General features: G+C 46.6%; 1 protein-coding gene across 2 annotated transcripts in view; it reads left to right on the forward strand.

The window, feature by feature from the left end:
- Nucleotides 1–16,232, forward strand: part of SLC13A3 (solute carrier family 13 member 3) — a 92,146-nt gene that overhangs the window by 55,575 nt on the left and 20,339 nt on the right. For both annotated transcript variants that reach the window (XM_059037798.2, XM_067012215.1), the window contains 5 exons: nt 2,855–2,921; nt 5,622–5,807; nt 8,038–8,163; nt 12,814–12,909; nt 13,883–13,987. In XM_059037798.2, coding sequence (XP_058893781.1) covers nt 2,855–2,921; nt 5,622–5,807; nt 8,038–8,163; nt 12,814–12,909; nt 13,883–13,987 — 580 coding nt within the window. The remainder of the gene's footprint in view (nt 1–2,854; nt 2,922–5,621; nt 5,808–8,037; nt 8,164–12,813; nt 12,910–13,882; nt 13,988–16,232) is intronic.

Raw genomic sequence — 16,232 nt, forward strand, 5'->3', positions numbered from 1 at the left:
GATATAAACTCAGAGATTGTTATTATTCGAGTAAGATCTTACATAAGCACCAAGCTCCTAACCAGCCTGTGATTTCTGGACCCAGGGAAGTCAGAACCTTTGGAGACTTTGGCCTGTTTTCATGTGGTCACTTGGGTCACCGTGGTCACAAGAAGTACAAGGATGACCCGGAATAAATGGTTAAGAGTAGCTGAGCTGCTGGCGGCTGAGTAGCACCTTGGTTTTGCAAGGTTTTTTCAACTTCATCTTCGTTGGTTTTATCATCATCATTAGAAAAAAATAACGCTTGGTATCAAATTTTTTCACATTACTAATTTGCATAAAGAAAAAGTGAAACTCCCTCCTTCCTAATTTTAATTGCTACAGATAATTACTGTTCATAGCCGTGTGTGTATGAATAGCTTCCTCTGCCTCGTCTATAGCACGTACAGTTTTGTATCAGGGCTCTCCAACTCCGATGCTGGCAGCAACCAGCTTCCATGGCTGAGAAAAGCGGACAGGTGAGGACTGTGGCAGACTGGTGAGGACTCACCCCCCTGTAAGGTCATGGGCAGCCACTGGAGGCTTCAGTTCCCCATCTCTAACTCCAGGGGAGTCTTCTCAACCCTGCCTGCCCAAAAGAATGACCTACAGAGCTTTTAAAAATACTGAGTCCCCAGAGCCTCTAAACCAGAACCTCCAGGGTGGGACCTGGGCATTCGCAGCAAATTCTAATGTTCATCCAGGGCTGAGGAAGGTGGCCTATTGTTACACCCGAGATGCTTGTGAGCTCTGCGGACATCTGATGCTGCGTGACAGCCATTCCCAACCCGGGTGAGAAGGGTACAGAGAGAGCTAGAGATGGGTGGGGGGTAGGGAGTCACTGGGTCAGGGTTCCTCCTGTCTGGCCATCTCCTGGGGAGCAACTTTGCCCACCAGCATCAGTGTCCTATTAACAGCCCTTCACTTCCTGCTTCAGTGCCCCGGCCTCTGGCCTCATGTGTTGCATGTGGACATGTGTTCCCATCACGGGAGCCCTGAAGCCGTTGTCCCCATGACCCAAGGTGAGCTGATCTGAACTTAGCCTTCAGACCCCTGCTGGTGGTCAGCAGGGCCAGCCTCAGGCACAGTAAAAATGACCCAGCCAGCCACCATGGAATCCTGCTCCCTCGTACCCTGGGCTGTTCTTTTCCTGCTCCTCGGCAGCAGGAAAAGAACAGCCCAGAGTGGAGAAAGGAGGGGACTTCCCCAAGCCCCCTGGTGAGACAGGGAAAGAACTGAGGCTGGAGTCTAGACCCTTCCACCCAATCCACGTGGCCAAAGCCCCCCAGGAATACCTCTGTAGTTAAACAGGTTGAGTTTGTTATCTTTGCTGCAGTGAGGGAGAGCACACACCACGGGCAACTACACTCAACTCAGAGGGTGCTAGAAAGCACCTCTCGTAGGATTGGGGCTTTGGCTGGGTCATCTGGGGTGGGGATGGGGGCTAAGGAAGCAGGGTTTGCTCTAGATTGGGTGCTCTCGGAGACTGGGGGTGATTCTGTGATTAGGCAAGCAGTAACCATTTATTTAGCAAGAGAAGTGGAAGCTTGATATTTTGTGGGTGGCGAGTGGCTTGGCACCTAAACGAGATTATGAGGTGTCCTTGCTCTGGCTCATTTTATCAGTCCCAGAGTGACTTTGTCTGAAGTCGGTGATGTGTAAGATTATTTAGGTCCAACAAGAGAATGATGTGTTGTATCTGGGTCAGACCAGTTCCAGACTTCAGGGGCCACTCTTTTATTCTTTCTTAGTAGTAACCCACATTTTCTAAATTCCCGCTAGTGTTCAGATTCCTGTTAATTTTTAAAAATCAGTTGTCTCCACGACACTCCAAGACTCCTGCGGGGAGACTGACCTATCAAGCAAGGGCTTCTTTAAAAATGAAGTCAGATCCTGTCCTGACTCTCCTTTGCTCAAACACTCCCCTGGCTCCACTCCCATCTGGCTCAGAGGAGAAGCTAAAGTCCTTACTGTGAGCCCCAAGACCTCTGTGTGATCCACACCACTTCCTGCCACCTCACTCCTGCCACTTCTCCCACCTCTCCTCCTCCTTCATGCCCCTCCAGCCCCACTGATATCCTTCCTGCTTCCCAACACACCAGACGCACTCTCACTTCAGGGCCTTTGCACTTGCTGTTCCTGTTGCCCCCACCCCTCTTCCCACAACTCTTCAGATGATTGGCTCCTCTTTATCCTTGAGGTCTCAGCCCAAGTGCCATCAGCTCATCCGTCTTCTCTGTTGACCTGATCACAGTGGTCCACCTGCTCCTTCTCCCCACGCTGCAGTCATTTTCCATCACATTGCCCAGTTTCATTTCCTCTGTCACTTTCATCACAACTTGAAGTTTTCTTTATTTGGTTATTGTCTGGCTCCCTTTCTAGAATGTAACTTTCATGGGAGCAAGGACACTGTTCTATATTATTCACTGGGTACCCCAAGCTCATAGTCAATAGTACACAGTAGGTGCTCAATAAATGCTTTTTGAATGTATGGCAGACTGGGGTCACCCATCCCATTGCTGATCCATTACCACTAGAGCTAGTCTTTCCCAGACATCCCTTTGACAATGACAGCTCAGGTTAGCCTAGGCTTGAGGTACGGGTTGTCAAGCAGCCTTGCAGCTAACTCCCTGCCCACGGGCCTGAAGCCCTCTCCAAAAAGGGATGCGTGGGACAGGAGGATGGAATTTTGAGTATCTTTTTTTTTTTTTTAGATCCAATGACTAGTATAGGCCAGGACCTGAGGAAGCACTCTTGATTGACTGCACAAGAATGGGACACTCCTGTCCCATTTACTACATCACACTAAAGACGTCGTGTTCTTTCCTCCTAGCTGCTGTGCGGAAAAATGGCCTGCATAGTGTGCCCACGGAGATGCAATTTATTGCCGGCACAGAAGAGTGAGTACCTGGTGAAATTCACAGGGGAGCCAGTGCTTGATCCAAGGAGATTATGAACAAGAATTCAATGCTCCAAGCAATCCTCCGCCTACCCCCCAGTTTTTCCCCAAATGACCTAATGCCCAAGTTTCCACCATTTATAGCTTTGGCTCCAGCCTCCTTGAAAAAAGCAAATGTGGGAAGGGCAGGGGAGCACATTAAATGCCTAAAGGTCTGCTGAGGTGCAGGGTCTGGAAGGAGGGACCAGAAGAGCAGGAGGCACAGGCCACATGACAGTTGCGGAGGAGAGGGTGTACCAGGCCAAGCGGCTCCAAAGACAAAAATATCCTGAGACACCCTTCGCACTTGTGTGACTTAGGAAGTATCTTGACATTGACAGCACATTTAGTCTTTGGTGTCTTTTGTATATGGCAGCGTGGATAAGATCTGGGTGCTTAGAACCATGCAGACCTGGCTTTGAAGCCTGGCTTTGCCGCTTACCGGCTCTGTGATTTTGGACAAGTCACTTAACCTCTCTGAACCTCAGTTAGTTTCACTTACCAACTAGACATGATATCAGAACCCACCTTATAGGGCTGTTTTGATATCAAATGAGAACATGTAGCTAAAGCAGGTTTCTGGGGCTTCCATGCACAGATGGTAATGCTTGTTATTAATGGCATTGTTATCTCGATTTAATGGTGATGAAACAAACAGCAGGAAGTAAAGTGACTTGCTCAAGGCATTGCTGGGCATGAGTCAGATCTGTTTCATTCATTCAACAAATATTTATAGGGAGCTTATGATGAGCCAGGTACTGTCAGGGATACAGCAACAAACAGGAAAAAAAAAACCCTGCCCTTGCGAAGAAACAAATACACAAGTAAAATCCATAGTGTGTCAGAAGGTTGGTGAATGCTATGCAGGAGAACAAAGCAGGAAAGCAGGCTAGGGATGGGGTTGGGGTAAAGGGCAGTTTTTAAATGGGTGGTCAGGGAAGCCTCGCTAAAAAAGTCATTCTTGAGCAAACGGCTGTGGGAGGTGAAGGATCTGTGGGAAGAGGGTTCTCAGCAGAAGGGCCAGCAGGTGCAAAACTCCTGAGAGTTCAAAGCAGCCAGGAAGCCAGTGTGGCTGGAGGTGGGGGTCAGAGAGATTGCTTGTGTGGCAGGAAGACAGTGGTAGAGGGACAGAGCATGCAGGACCTCATCGGCCATTGATGTAGCTTTGACTTTGAATGAGATGGGAGCTGGTGGAGGGTTCTAGCAGAGGAGGGACATGATTTTACATGAGTTTATCTTATCCCATGGCCTGCGCTCCTTCCTGACACCTTGTTTGGGGACTTTGAGTCCAGCTTTGAGATATGGGTTCTATAGTTGGCCCAGCTACTCACTACCCTGCAACCTGGGAACCACCTGCCCACGCAGAGCTTGTGCTGAATCTTTTGGAAAAGAGCTGATCCCCACCCTCTGGAACTCCATGTCCACTGGATGCAGTCCCCAGCCCCACTCTGGGCCTCCGTTTCCCATCCAAATGAGGAAGGGAATGAACGAGACGAGCCTGAGGGCCCTTTCCCTCTCTCATTCTCCTATGAGGCTCAGTCTGGTTGGGGCCCCAGGTCTGAGGGAGGCCACAGGTTCCTGACGAGGCCTCTCACCTTGAAAAGTCAGGCCAAGGCATCTGTCTCCAGCCGCTTCCAGCCATTGTCTTCCTTTCAGACCCAGATCACATCCCCACTGCCCTCTGGAGAAGGGGCCCCTCATGTTAATAATGAAGGCCTGAAGATATTTGAACTATCTTTCATTCTTCAAAAGAAATTGATTTGTTACGCAGGGACAATTCTTAGTTTTATTCACTGATAAACATTTTATAACTGCACAAGTAAAAAGAAAAAACTCTTAAAGAAAAATGTACTCAGTATCTCACTCCCAAAGATAGATTAGAACAGTTAATACGATTCTAGATTGTTTCTTAATATTGTCTATATACATAAGTGCACTTCTTTATTTAAAAAAATTGATCACGCTACATATGCCACTTTATAACGCATCATCTCACTTAATGGAGTGTAGTGGGCATCTTTTCACCTCAATAAATTTGTGTCAACATCATTATCTTTTAATCATATAATTAATCATTCTTAATTTTATTTTTTCCCCAAACTCCTCAACTGTACCAGGAAAATAACCCAGATAATACAAATAAAAAGTAAAAGAGGAAAAAAATTCATAATTCCGTCCCCAAGAAAGGCACCAAAACAACTTTGTGTATACCATTCTAGACTTTTCTTAATATTCATATATTCATGAAATATATGCATATTTTTAAAATAAAAAAACTAAGTAGTGCTGTTACCTACCTTTTCAGTTTATATAATGGACATCTGTCATTTTAATAAACACCCATCTAAATCACCATTTTTAATAGCTGCATTGGTATTCCATCCAGAAAGAGGATCATCTTTTTTAGCCAATCCCTTTTGGATAGATAATTTAGGTTGTTTTCCATTTAAACTATATTTAATACCAATTATTGCTTTAGGACAACTTCTTAGAGTAGAACACTTAAGCTGAAGGGTTGCACATTTTTAGAGGTTTTTGGAGCCTGTGCCAGTTGCCTTCTAGAAAGTTCACTTAGCTCTCCCGTCCTGGGCAGTGTGTTTCCCCAGAAGGCCAGGAATTCTGAGCGTCTTCTGAATGGCTTCCTCTTTGGGTTTGTTTAAAGCAAAGACTGTCCTGAGGAGGCGGAGGCTCCAACGGATCTCCAGGCAAACTCTAAGAAGGAGGAGGACTATCGCAGGGACATCTGGAAGGGCTTCCTCATCTCCATCCCCTACTCGGCCAGCATCGGGGGCACTGCCACCCTCACGGGCACGGCCCCCAACCTCATCCTGCTTGGCCAGCTCAAGAGGTAAAAGCCAGTGCCCACCCCCCTCCAGCACTGGGGTTTCTGCTCTTCCTACTCTTCTCCTCCTCCTTCATCCAACATTCAGGGGCGTCTGTTGAATGTCTTCTATTGGCCAGGCTCTGGGGACCCAGCGATGCACAAACCCCAGCAAAGTCCTTACTCTGGGGCGCTTCCATTCTGGTGGGAGAGTCAAGCAAAACAAGAAAAAGCAAAAGAATATATAATATGTTGCTGTGACGAGTTATGAAATAAAGCAGGATAATGGAGTAGAGGTGACAGGAGTGATGCTGTTTTAGGTAGGTTGGTCGTGGATGGGTGACCTCTCTGATATGGTGACAGTTCAGCAGAGCCCTAGAAGTGAGGGGGTGAACTTTGTGGACACAGGAGGGAAGAGCATCCCAGACAGAGGGAATACCTTGTGCAAAGGGGGGACCGTCCTGGGCAACAGCACAAAGACCAGCCAGGCTGGGGCTCAGAAGGGGATAAGGTAAGAAGAGGCCAGACTAAGGCAACAATTGTGAGGACGCAGCTCTTCCTAAAAGTGAGATGGGGAGCCAGAGGAGGGCTGAGAGCTGAGGGGTGACACGATATGACATCTGCTTCTAAAACCAACCCCGGTGGGAGGTGTTGGTGTGTGTGGCTGTGATGTGCCGTGAGAAGCTTTGCAACCAGCCACACGGGCCAGCAGTGGAGTGGATTCTGCCAAGAAGTGAAATTTCCCCATCGCTGAAACTGTTCAAGCAGAGGCTGGGTGGCCATCTTTCAGGGCGTGAGAATCAGAGAAGGATTAGACAAGATGGCTTGTCATTGATTCCATTATACCAAACCTCTTAGTCTGAAGATTTAAAAAATCCTTAGAATCCTTCAAGATTCTAAGTATTTTCAGATTCCAGGATTCTGAGAGGTGGGGTTTCTAAGACTTCATTGCAGTGGAGATGCATTTAATCTATGAACGTAAGCATTTGACAAACAAACAGCAACAAAATTATTTGATATTCAACATGGCCACATGTGCTGGCCAACTTCTTTATCTGGTATTCAACCAAAGAATCAAGGACTTACTGGGATGCTGGAGGGAAAGCTGGTTGGGTTGGTCTCCCTGAGAGTGGGCTTGGTGTACATAAGTCAGTACTATACTTGCAGGTAGTCAAAGTTATTTTCATGAGAAAACTTAAGTACGCCCATGTCTTACCTCATGAACCAATTTTAAAACCTTAACCCTGCACCATGTTCTCAGGTTCTCAGATCCTTTGATTTTAAGAGTATGATGAAAAACAGTGATTCTCAGCCACGGGCGCATTTTAGAGTCTCCAGGGAAGGTGAAAAAAATATGCTTGGATCTCGGTTGCAGAGATTCTGATTCAGGAGGTGTGGGATGGGGGCCAGGTATCAGTATTTCCCCAATTGATTTCAGCCCACTGCAAACCTTCGGTGTCTTTTCGTCTCCATTCTCTGAGCAAGACTTGGCTGTGAGACTGGAAAACCAGAAACCAAGATGGTCCTGCTTCAGACGTAGGGACGATCTGGGCTGACCCTTTAGTCTCCTCCATTAGCAGGAAGTGCCAGCAAAGGGGCCGTTGACTGGGAGGACAAAGCGGAGTGTTGTGTATTAGTTCTTGCTGGGGCACATCCCCAGGACTGGACAGGAAAGCTGTGGGCTCTGGGGGCCTCAGGGGCTGGTCCTGAGTTGGGGGTTGGGGAGAATGGGAGGGCATTTGCTATCAGAGGGTTTTTAGGCTGCCCGTCTGCTCTTATGTGAGCAAGCCTTTGTTCCAACTTGAAAAGAAATTAGGGGGAAGATGCTGGAGCTGTAAGTAAACGTATCAAACATGAAGGATTTTGAGTAAAGTGCACGCAAATTACATGCAAATCCTATACAACATTTAATTGCACAAGCTAGGACCTTCTGGTCAGGAAAGGAGGGTATTTGAAAGGAATATGGGGTTAATGTGGGGTTCTGAACCCCCTCGGGGAACCTGGGAGACAGGGAAATGGCTGCCCTGAATGTTCTCCTTGGCCTTGGCTCCCCAAATACATTTTATTAGTTTATTCTGATCGTGCACGATATAGACACATTATAGAACACTCAGAAAATACAGGAAAAAAAAATTTGAACGACGTTCAATCCCACTGTTAATATTTAGCATGCTTCCTTTAGTTTTCCTCTGTAAGTATACGTGCATCCATCGGGGTGGCCGACCTCGGCGGGCTCTCACCTCCCTCTTTTCTCCAGTTTCTTCCCACAGTGCGACGTGGTGAATTTCGGCTCCTGGTTCATCTTCGCCTTCCCTCTCATGCTGATGTTCCTGTTGGTGGGCTGGCTCTGGATCTCCTTCCTGTACGGAGGGATAACCCTGAGGTACCCTGGTGTTTCACCCGAGCTTTGCGGCAGGATGAACTGTGCTCAGTAGCGAGTGGCCTTCCTAGGTCGTTACAGTTTCATGTCAGATGTGGTGCCTGTAATCCTCCCCGCCTCCCGGGGATGTGGGGATTACAGGTGGTGTGGGAACTCGCCTGCTAAGCCCAGGCCCTCAGGGAATGTCGCTCACCATCAGTAATTACTAACAGTGTTGTTACTTAAGTAAGGTACACACTCAGAGGAGAAGATGTGTAGCGTTTCCCATTTTACGGGGCCTCAGTACGGGAGAGAGTCTGGGGGCTCATGAGGACAAGGTATCAAATAACATTGACTGAGACAGTGAGAAAAATATTCCTTTATCGACTCATGTAGAATCAATCTGCTTATGCTAGGGAGAAAGTCTCAGTAGGGTGAGGAAAAACTTTAACTCTCCAACCTTTCCAAATTAGCCTTTTAAAAAAGAAAGAGCAGGGCTTCCCTGGTGGCGCAGCGGTTGAGAATCCGCCTGCCGATGCAGGAGACACGGGTTCGTGCCCTGGTCCGGGAAGATCCCACATGCCGCGGAGCGACTGAGCCCGTGAGCCATGGCCGCTGGGCCTGCGCGTCCGGAGCCTGTGCTCCGCAATGGGAGAGGCCACGACAGTGAGAGGCCCGCATACGGAAAAAAGAAAGAGCAAGCCTCAGGCCCAGAGACTAAAGCCAGCAGTGGTATCTAGCCACTTTGCTTTGCTTTCATGTCTTTATTTTTGTGGGTACTTTCTATGTATGACAAGTGATTTTTGTTTTCTACATATGGGAGCGATAGAAAGTTTTCCATTCAAATACATTTCTTTATTTAAAATGCTGAGTCAGGCTTCCCTGGTGGCGCAGTGGTTGAGAATCTGCCTGCCGATGCAGGGGACACAGGTTCATGCCCTGGTCCGGGAAGATCCCACATGCCGCGGAGCGGCTGGGCCCGTGAGCCATGGCCGCTGAGCCTGCGAGTCCAGAGCCTGTGCTCCGCAACGGGAGAGGCCGCGACAGTGAGAGGCCTGCGTACCCCTCACCCCCCCAAAAAAATTGCTGAGTCTAGCTGGAGGAAAATATTAAGGAAACATGAGCCCCGTAGTATGTAGCTATAGGAACGTTTGTGAAAGTAGGTTATGAATGCCTGGAGTTTGGGGAGTACTAAAATAGGAGCTGCAGCTCAGGGCTGGGGTAGCAGGCATGTCATAGTGTCATTCTCTGACTCAGTCCCCTCACCTCTCTGGGCCTTAATTTTTCTCATCTGTAAAATGGGACCAGTAAGAGCTACTCTGGATCAAAGAGATGTGAAAACACCTTGAGAATAGAAAGGCTCTGATCGTGGTGTTCCTTGATCCCTCAAAGCAGAAACTCAGGGTTCAAAGCCCAGCTTAGCCGAGAGAAGCAAGCCCAGACATTGGACTCAGATAAACCAGAGTTCGCATCATGGTTCTGCATGACCTTGAGCAACTCTGTCACCTCCCTGAGCCTTTACTTCTTTAACTTCTTCACTTGTAGATGGGGGATAATAATGAGCTACAGCTAAAATAAAGTCTAAATGAGGGAGAGTGCGAAAACTGCCCAGTGCTGAGCCTGAAACAGAGCCCCTTTCTCCTGTCTGCCTGTTCCTTGGACATCTGCAATACTTGGTCTCGGAGGAGGCTGGGATGAAGGAAATGGAGGTGGAGGGAAGCCCAGTGAGAGAGGTGTTTCTGGGTGGGTAGCATGAAAGGTTCCGGCCAATCCCATAGCACCACCTTCCCTCAGCAAGTATCCACCGAGCATCTGCTACGTGCCTGATGCTGTCACAGGTGCCGAGGATGCAGCCCCTGGGCAAGGGTGAGGCATTCCTGCCCTTGGGGAGCTTGCAGTCTAGGTCGGGGGAGACAGACAGTGAACAAACTAATCAAAGCAGAAATACCAGTCATGATTAGCGCTGGGAGGGAAATGGATGGTGAGATCTGAGGGTGCACGCTAGAGGGCTCTCACCTTACTGGGAGGGCAGGAGAGCTTCCTTGGGAAAGTGCGTTTTGAGCAGGAATAGGAAGAGTGGATAGATGAACTCAGTAAAGGGAGAGAAGGAGATAGGGCTGATGAAGAGCATTCCGGGCAGATAGAACAATGAATGCAAAGGCCCCCAGGCCAGAGGCAGCAAGGGGTCTTCTGGAAATGAAAAAAGGTTAAAGGGACTGAGTTCAGGGTGTGAGGGAGATCTGTGGGCGATGAGGCAAAATGATCAGCTGGGCATGATTTGACCTCCCCCCACCTCACCCCGACCCAGGGACTTCTGGCAACGTCTGGAGACATTTTGGTTGTCACAGCCGAGGAAGTACTACTGGGGTCCATGGGGCAGAGGCCAGAGATGCTGCGAAACATTCTACAATATACAAGTCAACCCCCTACACCAAAGAATTATCCCACCCCACAACAAAGAATGATCCTGCCCCAATATTGTCAAGAGCTCCAAGACTGAGAAACCCTGGGTTAGATCACTGAGGGCCTTGTGGGACATGGATCTTCACAAAAAAGAACCGTTGTGAGTTTTTAAAAAAGCATTTATTTGTTTAATTTGGATAAGCAACACATACACACGGTTCAAAAATCAAAAACAACACAAAGAGGTTATGCAGTGAGAATTCTTCCCAACCACGCCTTCAATTACCCAGTCACCCAATACATCCCGCCCAAACAGGTATCCACTTTTATTGGTTTCTTGGGTAATCTTCCAGAGTTTCCATAAGCAAATACAAACAGATACTATATATTTTCTGGTGACTGGTCTCCCTGACAGATAGCATTTTGTATAGCAACAGGTATTTTTGTAAGGTAGCTTTCCATAGGAGGGATTTCTTTTCTTTTTTTAATTAATTAATTAATTTTTGTCTGCGTTGGGTCTGTTGCTGCGCACGGGCTTTTCTCTAGTTGCATCGACCAGGGGCTACTCTTCGTTGCGGTGCGCGGGCTTCTCATTGCGGTGGCTTCTCTTGTTGCGGAGCACGGGCTCTAGGTGCGTGGGCTTCAGTACTGGTGGCTCACGGGCTTAGCTACTCCGCGGTTTGTGGGATCTTCCCGGACCAGGGCTCAAACCCGTGTCCCCTGCATTGGCAGGCGGATTCTAAACCACTGCGCCACGAGGGAAGCCCCATAGGAGGGATTTCTGGGTCAGAGAATAAACACTTTATTTTAATAGATATTGTCGAGTCGTTCTCCATAGGAATTGCACTAATTTGTTCCCCCATTTACAATGTATGAGAGTGTCTGTTTCCATGCAGCAAAGTGGATTTTTGCCAATCTGATAAGAGAAAAATAATTTGCATTTATTTGAGAAGTAATTTTGAGAAACTTTTCATATTGAGGAACAATATGAAAACTTTTCATATATTCATGGGAGATCCTGGTATTTCCTTTCCTGTGAATTGTTAAGCTGTGTGTTTATATCCTTTGTACGTTTAAAAAATTGATTGTTGGTCTTGGTTTCATTGATTTCGAGTACTCTTTCTATATTGAAAGATTAGTGCTTATTTTGAGTATGAGTTGCAAATATTTTTTCCTGATTTTTTACTTTGCTTATGGTGCTTTCTTCCATGCAGAATTTTTTAGAAACATTTTATGTAGATGAATTTATCAATATTTTCTTAAGTGTCTTCTGAATTTTCAGTTACAATTAGAAAGGTCTTCCCATTATAGGAGTTATAAAAGAATAATCCCATGTTTTCTTCTAGTATTTTAATATTTTTTATGTTTAAATTTTTTGTGTATTTGGAGCTTATCCTTAGGGTGCAGTGTAAGGATCCAACCTTGGGGTACAGGTTTGGATCCAACTTTTTTTTGTTGTTCCAGATGGCCATCCAGTTGTCCTGATACCATTTACTGACACACAGACATTTTAAATTTTAATGAAGTCAATTTATCTATTTTTGGTTGCTTGTGCTTTTCGTATCATGTTTAAGAAATATTTGCCTAATCTGAAGCCATGAAAATTTACCCTTATGTTTTCTTCGAAAAAATGTTACAGGTCTAGCTCTTCTTCTATTTAGGCCTTTGATCCATTTTGAGTTAAATTTTGTATGTGGTATGAGGTAGGGGTCCACGTTCATCTCTTTGCATGTGGCTATCCAGTTGTCTTAACACCATTTGATGAAAGACTATTCTTTCCCCATTGAATGGTGTTGGTACCCTTATCAAAAATCAATTGACCATAGAAATGTGGGTTTATTTCTGGACTCTCGATTCGATTCCATTGGTCTATATGTCTAACATCAATGACTGAATAGGTCATCTTTTCTACACCAAGCTGGGATACCAACTTTATCATAGATTGAATTCCAATTTACGGTTTTGTCTATTTCTGGACTTTCTATTTTATTTCCTTGGTTTGTCTGTTTATTCATGAGTCTGTTTGACCCCCTAAAGGATCATATGGCCTGGGAGCCATATGATCAGATTCACATTTTTAAAAGACTATCCAGGCTATAGGTGGGCAGAACAGATTTTAGAAAGGGAACATAGAGGCAGGGAGACCACTCAGCAGGCTGTTGCAGAGTCTCCTAAACAGAGATAGTGAGACCTGGCCAGATGGTGGTGGGGGAGGTGAGACGTTAGTTAGACTGCAGTGGCCACTCCTAACCTCCCCACTTTCTGTTTCAGGGGCTGGAGGAAGAAGAAATCTGAGATCAGAAGTGATGAAGAAAATAGGGCTCGAGCCATGATTCAGGAGGAATTCCAGAACCTGGGGCCCATCAAGTACGTGGCACAGGGGTTCTCAGGGTGGGGAGAGAGCCAGATACTAGACTTTCAGGAGAGCTACCTCCTGGCTTAATCCCTGACCCCCTTGGAGACTGAGTCCCAAGGGGATTTCAGGACCAACGGCCTGGGAGCCTAGAGGTGGAGGGTAGGGAGATGACTTACACAGTCAGCTCTTGCCCTGTCACTGGCGTAGATACCCTGAGGACCAGTAAGCCTCTCAGGTTGAACTTGGAGGGGGAACCTGTCACCTTCCCGCCTAATGCACACTTTCCTTCCTGGTTCATGGAATACCCGATGCTGCCTTGGGTGGCTTCCAGACCCTTGCTTAGCGCATATGTCTCACGTAGTGAAAATAACTAAGAGTTAGCAGGCCTTCACACAAGGTCTGACTCTGCCACTAATTTCTCGTGTAGCCTTGAACAAGGCACTAACCCTCTCTGGGCCCTGCTCCCTGATCTGTGAAATGGGCACATTGGGTAGATATTTGCTCCAACATTTAGGGATTCTCTCTTTCTGCCTCTGTCTACCCCTCTCTCCATGTCTGTCCCTCTCTATGTCTGCCCCTCTGTATGTATGACTGTTCCTCTCTCTTTGCCTACCTCTCTGTTTCTGTCAGTTTCCTTTCTCTCTGCCTTTCTGACTCTGCCTCTGTTTCACTTCTTTTTCTCTCTGGATTGTCCCTAGGACTATGGGAAATTCCCAGCGGGAATGATATGAATGGTTTGTGGGGAGGGGTGCCTGATGCTCAGGAAGGATCCTAGGGCAGCATGGGAGCCCCAGGAAAGGAATCACTTACACCTGGGACACCACTCCCCTCACTCTCGGGACCACCTGGGGAGTGAAGTACTTCCAGCTTTCAGAGGTAGGTCCTGGCCCAGTCACACCCAGTGGGCCCCTGCCCGAGGGCTTCCTGTGCTGTGGTCCGGCCACAGCCCGCCGTCACCACGGTGTCTGCACCTCTGTGCCACAGGTTTGCTGAACAGGCCGTGTTCATCCTTTTCTGCATATTCGCCATCCTCCTCTTCTCCCGGGACCCGAAGTTCATCCCTGGCTGGGCCAGCCTCTTCACTCCTGGGTGAGACTCTGGGGACCCATGGGATGGAGTCCAACAGGGAAGACTCGGGGCTGGGCCGCCAGAGCTGAGGAGGCCACGCAGCTGGGGAGAGCTGGGCTAGGTTTCCACCTCTCATCCCATGTAATTATTAACAGTTTCCTTCTTTTGCCCTCAAAAGAGTTTAGATTTGGATGATAAAACATTTAGGGTCTCATGTGTTAAGAGGTTTGCCTTTGGAATCAGACAGAACTGGGTTCGAATGCCAGCTCCGCCATTTACAAACTGTGCAACCCTGAGCACGTCATTCATTCATTCATTCATTCATTCACTCAGACAACTTTTATTGAGCACCTATTTTGTGTTAAACATTATGCCAGCAGCTGGGGACAGAGATAAAAACAGACAACAAAATAACTGCAAATTGTAATGAGTGCTATGAAAGAAGGAGTGAGAGGGTTATACTATAAAAGAATGGAGTGGGGGGCATTGACTTTGGATAGCTCTGGAAAGAACCAAAGTTTAGGAAGAGTAAAAATTAGAGACACACTGGGAATATCCACTAAAAGCCTGAGGTGGAAATCAACATTTGAAGAACTGAAAGAAGCCCAGTGTAACCAGGGCCTGGTGGGAGGGAGGAAAATTGGCAGACATGTGACTGGAAGGGCAGGTGAGGACCAGACCATGAAGGGTCTTGTTGGACATGCTAAGAGTTTTGGTCCTGTTTTTTGTTTGTTTGTTTGTTTGTTTTATGGGAGATCAGTAGCAAGCTATTGGAGGGTTTTAAGGTACTTAATCTCTCTGTGCCTCAGCATTCTCATCTGTAAAATGGTTTTGTAAATAGTCCAATTCTCATTGAATTGTTCTAAGGAGCAGTGAGTTAATACATGTCAAGTGATTAGAATGGCACCTAGAAAGAGCTCAATCAAATGTTAGCTGTATTTATTAGGGAATGGATAGTGGGAGCAAAATATAGGTGGGGAGAACAGTTAGGAGCTATACCACCACCTAGATGATCCCAGCGGTGGTCAAACCAAGGCTCATGGATCAAATCTGGTCCACTGCTTGTTTTTGAATTTTTTTAAATGTTTTTAAGTGGCTAGGGGAAAGTCAAAAGACAAATAACATTTTGTGGCACATGAACATTATATGAAATTCAAATTTCAGTATCTACAAATAAAGTTTTATTGGAACACAGCCACACCCATTCATTTACGTATTGTCTGTGGCTGTTTTCGTATTGTGTGCCCTTTATAGGAGATGTTTACTGAACCTGGTTGAGGACGAAAGCTTCGATGGCTTGAATGAAAGTGGTGGCAATGGAGATGGAGCGGACAAAATATATTTCAAAGTTGGAAATGATAGGACTTGCTACTGGGTCGGATTTGAGGGCATGAGGGAAAGGAGTACCTGCATAGGTGGGTAGTTGGAGAATAACATTTCCTTAGGGGGTTGGGGGTGGCTTATCAACAATTCCATTTTGGTGTTGTTTTAGACATGTCAAGTCTAGAATGCCTTTCAAATACTGCAAAGGGTAGTTGGATGCGCAAGCCTGAAGCTCAGAGGAGTCAGGTTGCAGATGTAAATCTGGGGGTCACCATATAAATTTCCAATTCGAATCCCTAGGAATTGATGGGCTCAGCCAGGGAAAGCATATAGGAGCGCAGAGAAGACTCTGAGGAACCCCAACGTTTAGGAGCTGGGTAGAGAATTGATCCCATTAGAGAAAATGGGGAAGCAGTCAGCGAGGTAGGGGGAAACACTGGAGCAACGGACTAGCGCAGGCCAAGAGAGGGGAGTGTTTAAGGAAAGAGTGAGTGGGCAAATGTGTCAAATTCTGGTGTGAGTTAGAACACGATTAGATGGAAGATACGTCCTCTGGATTTGGCGAGCTCTGATGATTTTGATCAGCACCATCCAATAGAGATGTAATGTGAACCACAAATGTGATTTTAAATTTTTTAGTAGTCACATAAAAAAATTTTTTTAAAAGATGAAATTAATTTGAATAATGTATTTTATTTAACACAATATCATTCCAATATGTAATCCATATAGTAAATTATTGTTGAGCTATTTTACTTTCTTTTTTCCACACTAAATCTTCAAAATCTGATGTGTGTTTTACACGTGCCACATTTAGTCTCGTCACATTTCAAGTATCCACTAGACACATGTGGCTCGTGGCGACCATACTGGATAGAGCAGCCCTACACACTTCACCCTCTGAGCCTCAGATCCCCCCACCCCTGGCAAAATGGGGGATATA

This window comes from Kogia breviceps, chromosome 14, assembly GCF_026419965.1.
Source record: "Kogia breviceps isolate mKogBre1 chromosome 14, mKogBre1 haplotype 1, whole genome shotgun sequence".
Lineage (NCBI taxonomy): Eukaryota > Metazoa > Chordata > Mammalia > Artiodactyla > Physeteridae > Kogia > Kogia breviceps.